This window comes from Mirounga leonina, unplaced genomic scaffold (genome assembly GCF_011800145.1).
Source record: "Mirounga leonina isolate KUSES-001 unplaced genomic scaffold, KU_Mleo_1.0 Mir_205, whole genome shotgun sequence".
Lineage (NCBI taxonomy): Eukaryota > Metazoa > Chordata > Mammalia > Carnivora > Phocidae > Mirounga > Mirounga leonina.
In genome coordinates, this window is record NW_023270515.1 from 1,626,264 (window position 1) to 1,645,887 (window position 19,624).

A 19,624-nucleotide genomic window follows, 5' to 3' on the forward strand; every position below is an offset into this window, starting at 1 on the left:
CTCATGGCCCGTTCGGATCTTCAGTGTGCTAATGTCATCAGGGAAGGAAGGTGGTGAGGTTAGACAAAAGGGGGAATAAAAGATTTCTTTAGCACGTTCTTGAGGATAACTTTTCAAATCAATTTCAGTAACAGTTGAAACTGTTTTCAAATTACAATGTTATTAGGAATCAACTGGTTTGATTCATGATGCTCGGCGCATTTCACAAATGCCTTTCGAGTCAGAATTTATGAAAAACGGCTTTTAACATTGTAATATTTATTTTTCTAATTATAACACTCTGAGAATGTAAATTTTTGCAGAGTGATTAGAGGTTTAAAAGCTAGACATCAAAGCTTTTGAAAAGATAATAATCGGGACATCAATTTCTCAGTCTTTAAAGAGATTTAGAAACAATTTCAGCTATGACAGAATAAGAATATCTAGTTAATAAGCTCTAGATACATATTAGGGGATTTAATTTCATTGCAGTAATTAATTCCCATATATTATGGATGTTGATATTAATAACTAAGTCAAACATAATCCCTGGATTAGTCAGGACCACAATTTTTCTCAAACAGCATGTACAGGAGAAAAGCATGAACTCCAAGGACGGACCGACCCACAGTTCAATCTTGGCTTCATTATGCATTATCTGTACAACTTTGGGCTGTTTACCTAACTTCTCTGAGAATCCATTTTTTTTTCTACCTGTAAAATAGAGGCTATCGTATCTATTCATACCTATTATAAGTAGGTACCTCACAGGGTTGCCTTACAGATAACATACACGACATAAGCTTTTTATCCTAATCCTGGCACAGAGTAGATACTCACTCATGTTAATTACCTTCCCCTTTTCCAGTGTCGTCCAAATTAAAAAAAAATTACCTCTACCTGAAATTTCTAGCACTTTCGTAGTAAATCACTACCAAGGGTTATTGGCTTCAGCTGACACAATTTGAAAACCAGCTCAGATCCAACAGTAAAAACTCACTGTCCCAAAGAAAACTACTATCGTGCGTATCTGTTTCTTGGGTGCGGGGCCAATGAGCCCCACCTCCGTTTGACGGGGACAGAGCATCCACGTCTCGTCGGTGTTGACAACACCCACACGGTTTGCGCTGTCTGGCCACTTACTCGTTCCCGGCCGCGCGTCCGAAACGTCCACCAGGGGCCCGGTGGCCTGTGACACTGACTGGTAGTGGACCGTGTGCGTCACTGTCAGGGACTTCTGTTTCGCCGCCTCCCCAAAGTCAGCATCCGTTAACAGGACCGTGGAGCGATCGTCTGCAGAACAGCAGGGACGGGGGAAACCAGACATGTTTACCCTCTTTCCATGGCTCGCTGCCTCTCTCCCCAGGTCCTTGTGTTATCATTCATTACAACCGCAATTACGGCCTCATCTAAAGCAGCAAAAACAACTAAAAATTCAAGCGCCACGTTAGAACCACTGGAGAGGGGCGCCTGGGTGGCTCAGTTGGTTGGGCGACTGCCTTCGGCTCAGGTCATGATCCTGGAGTCCCGGGATCGAGTCCCACATCGGGCTCCCTGCTCGGCAGGGAGTCTGCTTCTCCCTCTCCCGCTCCCCCTGCTTGTGTTCCCTCTCTCGCTGTGTCTCCCTCTGTCAAATAAATAAATAAAATCTTTAAAAAAAAAAAAAAAGAACCACTGGAGAGTGCTAAGAGTGTTGGCTTTCAGAGCACGAATGAAAGAGAGTGACCACAGAGAGGGTCTTCTCACAAAGCAAACACTGATTTGGGGAGGCTTGTTGTTGCTGCTGCCTGCTTAACAGAGTTCGGGAATCCTGTATTTGTCAAAGGCTCACCTGAGTTGTCAGCAGGGAAGCCGGCACCACCCAGTGATGGGGCTGCCCCTGCAAGTCAGCTCTGTTTGCAGAACTAGAAGAACACCACCACCACAGCTCTCTACACTTGAGGGGCTCTCATGCTGAACTTGGCCAATGCTTGGGGTTGGGGGGAGGTGTGGGAAAGAGAAGGGCTGGTCTTCAGAGTTTATTGATTCCTCTATTTTAAAGATTCTGTTGTATGTTCCTTCCCACCTCTTCTGAGCCTTAATTACTCTAGAACATCTTTTAATTGATTTCTCAAAATGACTCACTTGTCAGATTTCCAAGCCCAGCTGGCACCTGAAGGTTAGGGAAGCAGGAGCCTGGGTTCAGATGAATATGGAGCATTTTAGTGCTTGGAAAGGAAGCTGTTGGTTGAGCTGTGTCATTATTTGGTTGTCTCAAGATTTTCATTACTTTGTTGTGATACTTTTCACACTTCCTTAAGAGCTCTTTTACTCCAAGGGAAGCTCCCGTTAGGATATATGGATATATTCATACGTTTTCAAGCACCGCAGCCCGGGATGCTGTTCATATGAGTTTATCAGTCAGCTGGGACCACGCTGTGGTGTGCCTTGACACAGAACGGTGATGTGAAAGTCATAAACAACACAGTTAGACTTCTGTGTCCAAAAAAGGCTCTGAACAGAATGAACCTTACAAAATCCAATTACTCAGGCTCTGGCAGGAGAGGAAAGCCTCTTGAAGTTAGAATAAAATTTCTTGGCAGGGAAATAGAAGAGAGACTGCCAAGGTGTCTGCTGGCATCCTGGCGTGGGACGCAGTGTGGGCTGGTACCGCAGCAGGATCCGGGGCTCAGCGCGGGGGGTCACACCGCAGCCTTCCCCTGGCCCCCAGACTGGGTGGCCTTTCTCCAGAAACAGGTTCTTACAACTGGACCTGGCATCAGAAGCCCAACATCTACATTCGTTTCTCACTAATAATACTGACATGTTCTGGTTTCCAACACTTAGCCCTGTGGAGAGCACTCTGGATTATCTGCGGGGCTAGGGTACAAACTCTTAATGGGAAATTTCAGGTGCCTGTCAGTGTGTGAGGTTAACCATTCATTCTGGCTGGAAATTAATGGCACTCTCCTATTGGATTCTTGTAGTCAGAGCCCAGAGTGTTTTAAAGCATCACATTTCTACTTCCTAATAATTAGAAAATGCCATTGACCAACTGTCAAGCATCACCAGGAGGTAAACGACTCTTGGTGATCAATGATCCTGTGAGGAATAGGACGCATCTCTGGTGAAGGGCAGTGACTATGGACAGAATGATGAGCAGACTTTCTCTGGTGTTAGGCCAGCTATGACTACCTATTGTAACCACCGTGGGGACAATGATTAACAGGTCTGATGAGGAACATTTATCGAATGTTGTAACTATATTATACGGTCAAAGGAATTATATTTTGATTTTTGAACTGATGTTTCAGAGGAACATCTTGGTTTTTATGCCCAACCTACGGAGTTCAATAAAAGGGATTCCAGCTATACTCCTGAAAGGTAAAGGTGATCAAGAACAAAGCATGGTGCTTTGTCCTGATGGGAGCTATCAAATAAAATCTTACGTATTTTAGGATGAGTAAGTGAGCCCTCCAACAACACAGGTAGTATTTAACTGAATTTAGTTGATTGAGGGCCACACTGGGCTTGACCAACCTTCTCCAAGTGCTATTATGCCTGAACCAAACTTAAAGCCAGCAAGAGCAGCCCAAACCTTAGGACTTAGGAACTTCTAAGTCAAGATGTCTCTGCTGTACTATTAGAACATAATCATGCAGGGCGGGAGCAAGGAGCAATGGAGATGTTCTGCCAATCTGGCCATTTACCACTGTTTTTCTGGCAGGAGGCTTCTAGCGTAGGTGCCAGGAGTGGGGTAATTTTAGCCAAACCACAGGATAGGGTTGCCCTGGGACCAAGTGCCAGCAAACACCTTCCAGAACAAACACTGAGCAAAGTTTGAAAAGGGCCAGACTGGGCAACCTGCCTCAGAGTCTGTTTCTATGGATACTGGAAAGCTGAGTGATATTTCTAAGGTGAGGGCTTCTGGGAAGAAGCTTGTTGATATGGAAGCAGGTGGTGACAGTCACAGGAGGCTAGGCTGGCGGCTGGGTGGGGGCCTTGCCCTGGTTCTGCTCTAGTCTAAGTGACCTGCAAGCTATGTAAGCTCTCAATGCTCCAATTACAAAGTAGTATCTTTTTCCTACGTTGATTGGGTGGGTTAAATGAAAGGATGCACATAAAGTGCTTATAAAAGTAGGTGACATTAGAGAGCCCTCAGTAAATGTTAGCTATTCTTCTGATCATTATTGCAATGGAAATATAAAGTCTCTGATTCTGGAGTAAGTAGACCTGTGTAAGAAGGCAGTATAGAACAGCGGATTTTGAATGGAAAGGGCTGGAAAGAGTCAAGACAGCAGGGTTCTGGGCGAACCAGACACAGACGTTCTCCAGGTGAAACATGGATCTGGGTGTTTCCCAAAGCACTGCCAAGGACCCCATCCCAGGGTGTCTGCGTGGTGCTGAGGGATGGTGAAAAGGCAGCCCATGCACAGACACTTGTTTGTTAAATGCTAAGTAGATTTTAAATGTTTTCTTTAATGAAGGCCTTATTGTAGCTGAAGAAGGCACTGAGTGAATTTCCAGGATGGGCTTTAGTGTGTGACCCTTCTAGGCTTATTTGATTACAGGTGTTTGTTCTTTGGAGAGGCACCAATAGTCTCTGCAGGAAAGACCCGGCACGGATCAAAGTTGGGGAACTCCTGTCTCAGGTGACCTCTGAGCTACGTGTGAGTTCATTTCCCCACCCACATCTGCTGGTATTTATTATTCTCCTCAATAACAATGATCTCCCTTCTACCTCTGCTTGTGGAGCACTCAAGACGTTCCCATAACCACTGGGGTTTGGGCTGAGAGGGCACAGCTGTAGCAGCCACATTGTGTAAGGCCACAAACAAGGCACCTTACCGATGGTCTCCATTGTGTCTCTCTCTTCAATCAAAAGCTGAGCCCTGGGTATGTCAATGTGCATTCTCAAGGTCTGTTGTTGCTTGCTCAAGGTATCCGAAGTCCGGGTATTCTTACTGGGGATAAAATAGAGGGGATTCATGAACAAATGCAGTTCAGACTTACATGATGCCAACAGGGGCTTATACAACCACTGGGTTTGGTATCCAATTATTTGAATGCCTTGTGGGGATGGGAGGGGGAAAAAAAAGCAAGGAAGGAAAAGGGGATAAGGAGAAGGAAAAACAGTTTTTTCCCTTCATTCAAATGATATTTACTAATATTAAGCTTCAGCAATCAGTTGTGAGGCTCAAAGAATGAAAACTGTCAATAGGGATTGGTTCCATATTGATAGAACCTTTGGAATTTCCCTTTTCTTGTGTAACGCTAAGTAAAACCAAAAAAAAAAAAAAAAGTGATTCTTAAACCAACAACACTCTTATTTGTCAGACATGAGATATTCCAGTGATGGCAAGGGAGGAAGCATGTGTGCTCGCTGCTCATTGGGTGGGGCTTCTACTAATGGATTTGTATTTACATCTGGCGTAGTTTTATTTTTGTTCTAGTAATAAATCATAAACCTTGTTAACTTCCCTGACACTAGTTTATCCTAACTGATATTGTATTTTAGAATTAAAAACAAAACCCAACTACTATAAGAATTTGTGTACCAGAAAATTACTCTTTGAGCTTCTAGAAGTAAATGAAAATAGGTAGTAAAATGGCATGGGATAATCAAATTCAGTTACAGCCTACAGAAAAAAAAAATAATCTGCATGTTTCACAAAAACACAAAAAAAGTCCTACATCACAGGAGTGATTGTGCAGTCTTTACAGAGTTGTAAGGATTGAGAAGATTTCAAAATAATGTATAGTTGACCCTTAAAGAACATGGGTTTGAACTGGACGGGTCCACTTATATGCAGATTTTTCTCCATAAATACAGTCTGGTACTGTAATGTTTTCTCCTCCTTATGATTTTCCTAGTACCATTTTCTTTTCTCTAGCTTATTTTATTGTAAGAATGCAGTATATAATACATATAATACGCAAAGCATGTGTTAATTGACTGTTTATGTTATGGGTCAGGCTTCTGGTCAACAGTAGGCTACTAGCAGTTAAGTTTTGGGGAAATCAAGAGTTGTATGTGGATTTTTGACTGTATGTGGGGGTTAGCGCTCTTAATGCCTGCATCGTTCAAGGGTCATCTGTGTAGTAAAACAACTTCTAAAGAGCAACAATCATTCAGAATAATTCATCAATGTGGTAAACTATGGCATCCATAAATCCAGCTCAACAATTGCCAAAATCGACTTTGAGAAAGATTTCTGGCGCCTACTTCACTGGATGATTTACCTCTGTGTTAGTTACTTTTAGTAGAGAATGATAAAAGGATAGTCATACTACATCTTAAATGTTTTTCTTCCCGACTAAGCATTCCCCAGGAGTCCTAGGTCCTTTCTTGTTGATGAGGATTCATCTACCCTTGAACCCTGTAGCTGAAGGAATGTTAATAATCCAAAGGTCAAGTTCATTCAAGAACCCCAGTAGACATTTAAATGTTGAAGTCTGTGTTAATATTCTGAATATTTTGTAATGGCCCTTCCCTCATTTGAGTATAAACAAAACAACCTACAGAAACAACAGCTTCTAAGAGGTGCGTCATTCCTACTTAGGACTTGATCTTGAACCAGATTTCTTGCTCTGCAGATGAGTAACTGGGTTATGTAGCTAGATCATGCTAATTATGCAGAGCCCAAATTCAAATGTTTGGCCTGAATTTTTCACATTGTCTATATACTTTTTGAAATTATTTACTTAACTACGTTTTCATTTTGTATGTGTGTGTGTGTGTGTTTTAAAGCAAAGAATCAAATACTTGTATAAAATGAAGAACATTTTGGTGACTTGGGGGTTGCAGTTTAGACAAGCTCTATTTCCACAAAAACAGATGGGGAACTACTCCTCTGTGAGTATCTGAAAGGTCTGTTTAGAAACTCCACTAGGGACTTGAGCTTGTCCTTGCACCAAAAATAGAAATGTGAGCTAGTTCCTTCTGCTCATCATGAATAGTTATGAGGCAGTCAGTGGCTGCTCTATTAAACACTATGAACCCGAGCGCAGACTATCTTTAACAATAAGGGGTCCACTGTCAGACTGACACAGGAAGCATGCTAAATAGCTACTGTGCCCCAATGCAGTGGGCACGAGGACTTAGAATTGATTGAACTTCATAAACAGAGACAGTCAAAGCTGGAAGTAAATTTCTCCTTCTCCTTGAAGGAATGCACGCTGTCAAGCCCCGTAGTGGAAAGGCAAGAACATGGCCCAACAAACCTTGAGATTCAGGAGCTAATTGTTCCTCTCTCCCTTTGCATTGCTGTTCCCTTTGCTTAGAAGAAATGCCCCCTCCCCCCATTCCAGTGGCCAAGTGGCTGGCTCCCTCTCTGGCTTCAGAGCTTGGTGCAGGTGCTGTCTTCAATGGAGCCAGATTGGCCTAGCTCTGGGCACTGCTGATGCTTCTCCTCCCCATCCTCTGTTGAATCTTGTTTCCCTGGCACTGAATACTCTTGAGCATATGTGTAATTGACTTATCTTGTTTGTGATCTGTTTCTTCCACTGGAATATGAGCTCTACAAGGGATAGTTCCTTCCGTTCTGCCCCTATACACCCCTGGAACTTAGAGCAGTATGTGGCCGGAGTAGGTGCTCAATAAGTATTTGTTGAAGCTTGTTGAATAAATCATGTTGTTTGGAGGGTACAGTGGGAGTGAGTGACAGGTCCCAGAGGAGGTAATATTCTTCTCATTTTAAAGGGTTATTAGGTCTCAACTTTCTTAATGTGGCTGCCATAGTCTATAATCTATGGTTCTAGGAAGGCTGATTCTCTAAAATTATAACAATTGGTCATTAAAGCAGCAGTAAACCCTCCCCTCCCCCAAAAAAACCTATTCGAGGAAAACTCATTTGTGAAAAGATTCTGAATGTTTTCACTGTAGAAACAAAATTGCATCTTTTTTATGATATGGAATCATGCTTAAATATGTTAGTTATTATTGAAATATCATCTTCCACCATCCATTTGCCGTCTGGTTGTCTGATTAAAATGACAAAGAGCTGACCCTCGTTCACCAAGGATTGTATTTCTCAGCTTAGCCAATAAATTACTTGCAGTTGTTAAAACTCTTTAAAGTCTTGGTATTTCCTTAAGCTTTGTGGGGGTGGGGGGACTGATGAAAAAGTCTGCACATCACCCACCTTCCCAAATATGATATGAAGCATTCCATAAGTTTGAATAACTGTAGGGCTATCAGGACCTCATTATAATAGTTGGGTGTTTTTTGTTTGTTTGTTTTACTATTTGTCTAAAGATATGAACATCAAAAAAGCTAACCTTATTTAAGTTCTCAGTTTGAACCCTTCTCCACCCTTTTCCACTTATAGATAGCTTTTAATAATACTGGTCTTTGTATATTAACCACGTATTGGCTAATGCCAGTCTTACCTCTTAGAAGGCTGCTATTTTTCTTTAAATTATTTTCACATAATCATAAAAAAGGAATATCCTTTCTATCTGGGCATGGTGGGTGAAGTCTCTCTTTCTCTCTGTGGGGGGTGATTTGCATGGGTGAAATCGAGGAATGTGCAGAAGCACAAAGCCCAGCGACGGGAGACGGGAGACGATACCTTGTGGGGAATACCCTGGCACCAGCTTATCTGTGTTTGTCCCACAGTAGCATCTGCCTTCCTGGCCCTGGGACAGCTAATCCCACTAAAGTATGCAGATACATTTTTTGTGGAACATGGTTGGAAAATATGTTACCTTCACCAAGATCACAGAATGATAAAGCTAGGAATAATTGCAAATTGTTATTTTTTTAGATGAGGAAAGTGGGGCATACAGAGGGAAAATGACTTGCCCAAGATCACAGAACCAGCAAATGGCAACGTGAGGCCTACAATGTAGGCTTGTGGTTCTATGTTCTCACTGCACCAGCCTGCTATGTCCTCAATTTCCCACTCAATCAGCAGCGAAGATCAGAGACAGCAGTTCTGTAGCCTCTCTCTACCAACAGATATGACTTGCCTAGATTTTCTAGACCACATTCGAAATACGGTTGGCCCTCAAGTCTCCAGGTAGGTGACAGGGTCTTTTGTTGCTTGGCCCCATTAACCTGCCAAACTTAGATTGAACTGACCCTTCATGATTAAAGCATTGCGTTTGCTTCTAAATTAATCCCATAAAAATCCACCTATTTGAGAAGCTTAGAAATTCTCTTCCTTTTCAATCACTGTACCCTCTGAAGGAAAACCACCTCAACTACCTTAAGTGGGAGTAATTACCAGTTTGAATGTTCCTAATTTCATATTGGCAACTGTTAACCTCAAATACCACTATTAATTCCTGCTTTACTCAAGAGGTGGTCTTTCAACCACAGTGATTGACCTATTAATGAAGAAGATGCTTTTTGATGTCTTGCTTGGGGCTAATAAGAAGGGGGAGGGATGCATTCTAGGATATTAGAGAAGCTAATACCTACTCATCCTAACCAAACAAATGTTGAACATGTCAGAAAACACAGATTCCAGTGTCACGGGGTTTGGGCAGACATGATCTCTGGTTGAAGAGTGGCTGAAGGAAGTGGCTGGAAGGTCTCTGGGAGGGCTGCAGGTACCAGGCTGGGGTACAAACCAGTGAAGTAGGCTGGGTGGAGATGGGGATGGTGATCTGTTATACAGGGCAAAAGTCATGCCCAGTCTACAGGGAGCATTTGATGGAGCTCCAGACTGCCATTATCTCTAAGGTGTGCCCAGTATGGCCAGAATATTTTCAAGAAAGTCAGAAAGCTACAATTTTATACGAAATCTCTTAGGAGGGCGAGTGATGTGATGAGCACTGGGTATTATACACAACTAATGAATCACTGAACACTACATCAGAAACTAATGATGTACTATACGTTAGCTAATTGAACATAATAATAAAAGAGAAAAAAGAAATCTCTCAATTTCTAAATGTCACCAATGAATTCATATTTTTAAGTCTACATTAGAAAGTTTATTTTATTTGCTAGATAAGTACTATAAATTGAATGACTCTGGCTTGTTTTTTTGGTTTGGTTTTGTTTTGTTTTCCAGATGTTTTGTCAGATTTGCTCTGCACAGGTGCATGTGTGTTTGGATGCCTTCCATGTGACCACAAAAATGTCCCAATACTTGCTTAGCGAACAAGTACAGACTTATATTAGAGCATGGATTCCGAGCATTTCATATAGATTTTCATATTCTCCTCATGCAAGTTTGATCCAGAAGGATGTGGTCAAGGACCCATTATGAGAGATACATTTTACAGGCCGTTTGCATTTCTGAGTTCTCCTCTGAGGTCTAGATTCCTGCTACCAGCTATCTATTTGACATTTTCATTGGACACTTGGAAAGCATCCCATAACCCGTACAAGTCTTTTCATTCCCATCAACATTCCGCTTTCCCTGTCCTAAAAAAAAAAAAAAAAAGTCTGTACCCTGCATCTATCTTCCTAATTCCTAATTTTAGCAAATGTCACTTATGTTTATTTAATTGCTCACTCCAAATATTTCAGAGTAATCCTGAGTCCTCCATATCCTTTACCTACAATGCACATAGTTTTAAAACACGGTATGGCCAAACAAAGATGTCTGTGTAAAATGTAATCAGTGGGCCAATGGCAGTTGACCTCTGCCTTAGGTCTTCAAAGATGCTGGTGATATGGGTCATGGGCTCTTTGTGAATAATAAAAAAAGTACCAATTTTATATGCAAAGATGGGGAAGGATGTTAAATCCAACAGTGGTGGGGTGGGGAGTAGGAGAGACCCCACAGCCCATCCTCTTTTTCTCCTACAGTAAACATCCTAAAATGGCAGCACCATTAGGGTCCCTGACATTTTTCTTATCTGATTTCCAGACTCTGATTATCCTTTTTCACTTTTGGTTTAATCATTACAATACAAAAAAGGCTTAAAATGTAAATACTGGGGTGTCTTCTACAGCTGTGAAAATTCACTTACTTATTCAACTACCACTAGTCATTCATCGACTATACTGCTGGTATTTCTAACATGAGGATGACATATCAGGCTATGACCTCCAAGACCAGACAGTGAATAGATATTTGCAGCAGAAGTTGGTGAGTGCTCTAGTGGAGGGGTGCTCAAGGTGCCATGGGAGCTGAGGGCAGGGAGAATCTTTCTTGATCATGTGAACAATGTATTTCCTCTTTTTTTTTTAGTTTAAATTCAATTAGCCAACATATAGTACATCATTAGTTTTTGGTGTAGTGTTCAATGATTCATTAGTTGTGTGTAACACCCAAAGCCTTTTGGGCTTTCTTTTCACTTGACTAACTGTTAAAGAAGAAGGCTCAACCTCAAAGATAGTATCTTTGGGTGGAAACAAAACCAAAACTACTTCCTTATAATGTGCCTTTTTAGTCCCAGCTTAATGGGAAACATTCCACTGGGTGAGTTTGGCCAACAAGACAACTACCTATGGCATGTATAAAAGTATATTATTTGGTATATACATATCACATTAGGCATAACATGGATATTTGGTACATAGAACGGACTTTATGTATCAAAAATAAGATGTGCTATCAATTTCAGATAATTATTTAAAAAGCATTAAAGCAAGTTGGAAATTATTCTTTTAAACACGATATCTGAGACGGTAGGTTTTGTTCTTACCTCATGAGCATTTCAGCTAAACTCTTCGCATCTGGGGAGAGAAAGTTAATATTAGTACATGATAAACAACTCATTAACATTCACTTAGGCATTTACGACAAATATTCTACAGAGTCAGATGACAACAGCCATTTTAAAATGTAAATGTAAATCCATATATCACTACTAATAACCAAAAGTTTAGTGGATTCCTTATTTCTTCTACATGAGAGAATATATTTATATATTTTTGAAAAAATATATTTTTGAAATATATATATATTTGAAACATATATGCATATATACATAAACATACATTTCAAAAAAAGCATAATACTCTGGGATCATAAAAATTCTCAGACACCTGCTAAAGTCTTCTTACAGTGTATATATTTGCCAATTTTTGGAAACCCAATTTTATTTTCAGTAGTCAGAAAATTAACGTTTTGAAAGTTTACTTATGTAGTACACATTCTACTCTTTTTGTTATCAAAATATCAGAATTTAAAAACGTATGACACTGTAGATCACTTTAAAAAGGCATTATTATAGAGCTGTGAGTTCCTTAGGTTGATCAAAGAATTGTATAAACGGCATATCACTGTGTCTAGAAACTCAGATGCTTATTTCAAATTCCAAAGTAAAAATTTTCTTCATTTTTTGTCTCTGAGGACATTGTTTACTAAGATTTGGTTACCACCCCTGACAAAAGAAATTCTGTCTAAAAATGATGTGGAAAAAAAAAATTCTACATTTTTGGTGGCATTGCTTTGAAGTCCTCATCTCCCTTAAAATATAATTTGTTTTTCTTCTTAGACATTTTGTCCTGGCAAGAAATGAATGTTTGCTTTCTTAGAATACAAAATCCGTCTTCTTGCTTTTCTTTTTAAAAAGTCTTGATGTTAAATGTAGTATTCAATGAACAGAACTTTCTGGAAATGGATTCAGCTATGTGACTGGCTCTATAGGGGAGAAATGCAAATGTTGGAGCATTTTCATCTCATCTTTCATCTTTTGGGGGCTGACATTTAAGTGCAATCATTGTCATGTCGGGAGCAGCATGGGATTACTGAGGGGGTGCGGGCAGTCACGGGGATAACCACCCATGGGCTGGTGCCTCCATGAACCAAAGCTCAGTTTTTCGAGTCAGCCACGCCAGCTCCCACTGCTAACCTCACAATGGGGCCCTGGTTTTGTGCACAGATGGGTTCTGGGAAATGAAACAGATGGGAAATGAAACAGCTCTCTCCCCACCCATATGGTGAAGCAAAGAAAGCAAACCAGCCTTTAACTTCCTACTTCATGTCTTTCTCCGCAACAACCAAGCAGATACGAGTTTCTTCTCTTCCTGAATGATTTAAGACTTGCAAAGTAAATATACATATCATGCCAAAAGCGTGGGATTAATTAGCTCTATGTAACAGCCAAGCAGTGGCTAGCTCAACAGTCTAAAAAAGAGGGGGAAATTTAAGGAGTACACACTGTACTTCAGCTCATGATTGGAAGGTAATTCAGTCTCCAGCATCTTCAGAATGGACCTGGTTTCCTCGTTTTGCTCATTATCATCATGCTTTTTCTGTTCCTGAAGTCAGCGCAGTTTTCTGTCTCATGATTTTTTTCATATCCATGTGCTAAGGAATTACATCATCCAACATGTGGGAAAAGAGCGCCCCTCAAATACTGGCATGCTCTAACTGCAAGCAGGTGTCTTCCCTGTGGTTAAGCTGGTCCACAGCTGCCACCACCCTGAGCCATTTTGGTCCATGCTTCCCTATGCTTATCATCTTACAACACATCCCTTTCTCTTTCTGGCTGGTTACTATGTCCTCCTGATTTCATCTGAAATTGTGAGAAAATTGCTATTAATTGAAAGTCACTTCTTCTGTGAGTTTGCTCTCAAGCGTCGCTGGTGGGGTTTTACTCACAGTGATGGGGGCTCCACAATACAAGTGCACCGGGCAGGGACTGTGTGCAAATGTCTTCTGGGAGTGGACACGGGGGGCTGCGGCCACAAGGGAGCACACACTGGGAATCTGGATTGTGCCGGTCTCTGCCTGGGAATTATCATGCCTTCCTTCAGAAACCAGGACACTGAGACCCAGATACGTTCCGTAATCTGCTGAAGCTGAGCGGGAATTCATAACCAATGTCTGTTGGTTCAAACTTTTTTACCATCACTATCCTCAAGGTTCTTTATACATAGAGTGGGATTTGTGTCCTATCCTCAGGGACACACAGAGGCACAGACACCTAGTGCCGGCTGACTGAGGACGATGATCCCAGGATCATCGGTTTCAGGTTGAGTCAATCTGGAAAGATCCAAGACTGCTCACCTTAAAGGGAACATGGGACTCCGGTAGCAAAGGCTCCAATGGGAAGACAGCTCCATGGCACAAAATCAGTGTGCACTGGAATTTGAGCTCCTTCAGGAGGCAAGGAATAGGTCAGTTTGACTGGAGAGAGAAGTTTCCAGGAGTGATTGTGAACTGGAGTTGGTCAAGGCATACGGAGTTGAGGAGGTGTGACTTTGTGTTACTGGCCATAATCTGGACCAAGAAGAGGAGTGAAAGGAGAGCAGAGGTGGTGATGGCTGGGTGTGGGTGCTGTGTCCTAGCATCAGTCCATCCAGAGTGGGTGGAATGGGGGCTGGGGACAGGGACTTGGTGGCAAAGGTGAGAGGCTGGGAGGGTTGGCTGTAGTGATCATGGGGGCGGGGAGCATTTGATGCTAGAGCAGATGGATGGCGTCTGCAAGAATTTGGACCGCTGGGTGTGGAAGGGACCAGCAGAGAGGCTGCAGGGAGTCTAGGGAAGTGGCAAGATTGAGGATATGCAGGGCTGGATGTAGGGTAACACAGCGCCAAGCACAGGAGTCTGAAAGGACATGGAAGCAGCAATGTGGCTGGAGCCGAGATGCTTGGCTTCAAACCTACCGCAGTACTCGGCCATGTTAACGTAAGCTGTGGGACATGAGGTCAGGCCGTTCCAGGCAGATTTGGAATCGAGTTTGAGAGAGATTTCAGGACTGAGATGGGGTCCAGGGTCTTCTTCATATTCATGTAGGGATAGTGAAAAGAGATGACAAAATCTCGGACACACTTTTGTTTAGGGGTGAGAAGAGAATCTGGGGCAAGTGAAGAACACTTTTAGAATCATGGAATCATGGAATCTTAAGAGCATGAAAGAATCTTCAAGTCAGCACTGCAGTAAATGTTTGCCTCCTTGCCACAGTGTCTTGGGCAGATATTCAAATGAGCTGGGCCACCGAGCACTCCAGGGAGGGGTCGATGCTGGCCATCCTTACAGCGCCCCACCTCTGCTCTCAGGTTTGACTCGCTGTCAAGTCTGTTGATCTGTCACCTCAACATGTCCCCATGGGACCTTTGCTTTTTTTCTCTCTGCTCAGTTCGAATCTCATGACGAGTCAGCAGCCTCCTCCTTGGCCTTCCCACCTCCAGTGTGTCAGTCCTCTAAGTGACATGTACCTGCAGGAAGGGGGATGGATCTGAAACACACCCCTCACTGTGTCACACCTGTGCTTTGCAACTCTCAAAGGGACCTCCCTGCCGATAGGACTCGGCACAGAGCAAGAGCCTTTGCATGCTGGTCCCAAGCAGTCTTTCCAGCCCTGCTGCCCCTCACGTCCAGCCTCTAGACCTAGGTTCTCACTCTTACGTTCTTTGCAGACCCCATGACAGGGCTCCTGGAAAGCTTCCTTTGTTACTGCACCACATGCAGATGTGACTTGCCCTGTGCAGCCTCCCAAGCTCCCCAGGTGAAGTTGGTGCCTTGGTTCTCTGGACCTCAGGCACCCCTCTGCACCGTGTCCAGCACAGGCCTCTCCACTTGACACGGTGGTTTCTTGTTCCCATGTCCTCTCTCCATTGGCCAAGTCATCTTCCTCTCCAGGTTCAGCCCAGTCCCTGCTAGGCACATCAGCTTTTCCTGGAGATACATTTCCTTGTGGGAAACATCATTCTGCTCTTGTGGTGAGAGCCCTTGTTGTAATTTCTACCTGGACATAATGAGGACACCTGGAACCATTCATAAGCCATGTGAGTATCTCCATGCCGATGCGAGCCACCTGTCTCTTTTCCAAGTTGAAGTTTCTAATCTTCTCAATCCCTCCTCAGGTAGCATAATTTCTAGGTAATTCTCTCCCTGGGACTCTCTTCTATGAAAGACCTGTGATTTCTTATTGTCCTTTATTAAATAAGGCCGAGCGCAGAAACTGGTCATTTTTTGATATTCTCTTTCTCACACACCCGCGAGGACACGATGCTCATTACGTGTGTTGCAAATGAATTTTTACCACTTATATAGAAGATTTTACAATGATCCCTATTACATTTTATCTCTTTGGTTCCAGCCTTTCAAAACTCTTCAAATTTGGAGTCTTCCCACTAATACATTAGCTTTCCCCCTTGGAGTTCTGGCACCTCCAAAATGGGCTCAGCCTGCCCGGACTTCAGCCTGGTACTCTTTTATTAGTCAGCCCTGTCCCAGTGCAAGTAGAATTTGTCTGGGCCTCTGCTGGTCCCTATAATTTCCTGATTGCTCACAAACCATCCTTTCTATAACCTAAACTACTTTATTTCAATCTGTAATTTTTAGAATTTATTGTTTTTGACAATGGGTATGGAGTATAGTTTCCAACACCTTTAATTTGATTGTTCAAATACTATCCAGAAAGATTTTGGGATTATGTCTGGAAAATGTTTGTCCAGAATCCTAAGACATCATCCTTTGGGGTCTAGGGACCAGTACCACGTGATATGCTTCCTAATAATTCCTGTGGGAAAAAAAATCTTCCCCTTCAGTGTATTATCATAGCATTTATTGGTGTCCATTGTATGTTGCTTATCATTTAGAATTTGTGTCATAGTTTCTTGTAAACATGCCTTCCTCCCCACTAGCAAGAGATCAGAACTATTATTTTATTCAGTTTCCCTTTTTTGCTCCCATAATGACTAGAACATAGTAGGTTTTGAAATAATAAGTCAATTTAAATAATCAGGGGCTCTGATTATTTTCTTAAGCTCCTTCCTTCCTTCCTTCCTTTCCTTCTTTCCTTCCTTCCTTTCTTCCTTCCATCTTTCCTTCCTTCCTTCATCCCTTCCTTCTCTCCGTCTTTCTTTCCTTCCCTCTCTCCCCTCTCCTATCCTCCTTCCTGCTCCCTCTCTGTCCTTTTTTTCCTTTTTTGTAATTCTTCTTCCACATTTTATGGTTTGAATAGCACTTCTCCTGGTGCACATCAAAGCAAGACAGACATTGAGTTGTTCTTTCTACCTGCCATCTGTTAATATGAGAACATCATCTCAAGGCTTGTTCTCGCTAATCAGCCTCTTGTGTTGCCTGTCACATTTTCCCCCCACAAATTTCAGCTCAATCTGAGATTTAGACTTTGTGACACCTTTCCTAAAGCCCTTTGCTACTCCTGCATATCCATCCTTGGCTCTGTGTTTCCCTGTTAATCTTCTGGGCTGGGGCATGATAGAGAAATATCACCAGGATATTTGGAAGGAAGGGGTTTCAAAAAAAACATTTGCTAACACTCTGAATGTACCAAATGGTAGCTGAAAGGAGAATTTGGTGATCAGAAGGTAACTGGTCATCTGCCTTCAGGAGAGCATTTGAGGGGTGGGAATGGAAGTGAGACCGTGAGGATTCAGGAGCTGGTGAGAAGCAATGCAGCTGAGTATGGAATTGTCTTTCAATAATACAGAGAGAAGGACATCAGGTAGAAGATATGGAAGACAGAGGTATTGAATATAGAGATAAAAAATGAATAAACCAAATATTTTCCATGGGAAAAAAATAAAATAAAGTAGCCGTTGATTCTGTGTTAATGTATCTTCTGACTCCATGTTTCATTGACAACACTTTCAAAGTGAACAATATTGATGGGATGTCCCATTTCTTTCTTGACCATTCCCAAATCTGAGGAAGTTTCATGGAAAGAGAACTGGGGTTGGGCAGCAGCAAGCTGGGCACTCTCTCTAGCTCTGTCCTGGTCTGTAAGTTTGGACAAGTTCCCTTAAGTTTCCATATCAGCAAAATAGGGCATAATATAATATCAAGTTTACACTCTATCTTTTTGCACTGCTGTGGAAAGACAAAGACAAGGTAGCGTAGAGTTAAGTGTGACAGAAGAGGAAGAAGGTGAAAACGTAGATATGAGTCCTCTATTGATTACTGCATGATTCAGTGGGCTCTCAGGAAGAGGCACCCCTGTTGGGTAACGAGTATTATAGCGTGGTCTCGCCCAGTTCCTGTGTTCTTTTTGTGGACCACTCTTCCCATTGTGGCTCTACACGCAGCACAAAAGTTCTCATCCACCAGGCAGCACCGCCATGTGCCTCGGGAGAGCACAAGGCAAGTCTCAAGCACCACAGCTCTGCCAACTGAGAGTCTGAGCTGCCTCATATTTTGCGTGCCCAAATGTTGCATTAAAAAAGATAAATCCTATTCATAGCCACACGACTACACTTTCATTTCTGAAGTTCTAGTTAAGTAAAGTGGAATATACTTAGGTTCATACTTCTGTTGGGCAGTGACTTGCGCACACCCCCCCAAATAAAAACCAGTTTGGGAGTAGCAGATTTTATCTAGCTTTACTATCTATCAAGAGTTCTTTGCAAACTCCCTGACAACAATCCCTGCTTTTCTGTGGAATTGAAATGGGTCTCATAAAGTAGATCTTTTTGTAAGAGCTATGAGCCTGCATTTATGTTTTTTTACCAGATGACAAATCGGACTTCCAATCATCAGCATGCTATGAAAGCTGATCCAAAACCCACAACTAAATAAATATTCAAAAAAGAAAACAATATAGACTTGCAATCTACGAAAACTGCAAGTACAAACACGCACCAACTAGAACACCCAGGGGGGCAAGGCGCCAGGCCTGACGCCAACTCTCTCCCTCCTTACTACCCGCTCTCTGTACCTCGCTCCACTGGCTGCCCTTGGCTTGGCCCTGCTGCTGTCCTAATGCTCCTTTGCTCCCCACTCTGATACAGAGACCCCTTTTACTCAATTCTCCCATTGCAAATTTGGAGTTTTGAAAGAATAATTTTATTAAGAAATTAAGGCTTAAAAAAAAAAAAAAGAAAAAAAGGAAGGAAATAGGGAAGGAAAGAAGGAAGGAAGAGGGAAGGAAGGAAGAGAAATAAAGTTTCAGAGCACATGTTTCTGATCTCAAATAAACCACAGTTTGGACATTCATTAGCTTGGTGAAGAAGTCTCTACACTGCTCTTCCTTTAGATTATTAAAGTTCAAGCGAATTTTTGGTCTTACAACTAAGGAAAGCATTTAGCTCATTTGCAGAGCAGATGAATGGGATGTTGGAGCTCAGCAGACGCTGGCCATCCCTCATGGCCCGCCCCTTCACCCGAGCCCATGTAGAACCACGAGGCCACATTCTCTCTGGGAGTGGCCTTCCGGAACTGATCTGTTTTTATAATATTAACCCATTTCAAAGCATGCTTAAAATAACTAGGCTTCTGTTCACAGGAAGAAAGGCATTTTGCCACAGAAGCATGGTCAAATTTTATATCCTCCATTGACTTTTATCTTTAGTTTATTTGAAGTTCCAGAAGTAGCTTTTAGGCTTGGCATGCCAGTTGACCCAACTGGCTGGTGCCAACATAACTTTGCACCTTCTTGGGTAGACTCACACTAAAGGAGGAAGTTTTTAGTGATACTGGTATTGATTACTTGATGTGGGAATCAAATTTTTACAAGGTTAGGGCTTCTGGGATTATGGACCCAGCCAGAGATTTGTTCTGTAACCTTGCACTTTGAAGCATTTATAAGTGGGGAAAAATCAGGGCATGATTACAAGCAAAATATGGCTTCTGGACTCCTGGATAAGGTTACAGATTTTTAAAAAAATGTAGCACTTGCAGACAATTTAGACTTAGGAGGTCGCTATGCTCTAAAATTAGTAAAGTTCTCAGGAAGGAAGAAATATAGGTTGGCTAAATTGCTTGAGTCCTATCTTCCTTTTCTTTTTTCCTTTCTTTTCCTTTCCTTTCCTTTCCTTTCCTTTCCTTTCCTTTCCTTTCCTTTCCTT

General features: G+C 42.2%; 1 protein-coding gene across 1 annotated transcript in view; it reads right to left on the minus strand.

Moving 5' to 3' along the window:
• The window catches only part of DSCAM (DS cell adhesion molecule), a 651,058-nt gene that overhangs the window by 22,074 nt on the left and 609,360 nt on the right, over window positions 1-19,624 (minus strand). Inside the window, exons 28-30 of the mRNA XM_035028849.1 lie at window positions 11,569-11,599; window positions 4,807-4,922; window positions 1,123-1,272 (exon numbers count right to left, since the gene is read on the minus strand). Of these exons, the coding sequence (XP_034884740.1) occupies window positions 1,123-1,272; window positions 4,807-4,922; window positions 11,569-11,599 (297 nt within the window). The remainder of the gene's footprint in view (window positions 1-1,122; window positions 1,273-4,806; window positions 4,923-11,568; window positions 11,600-19,624) is intronic.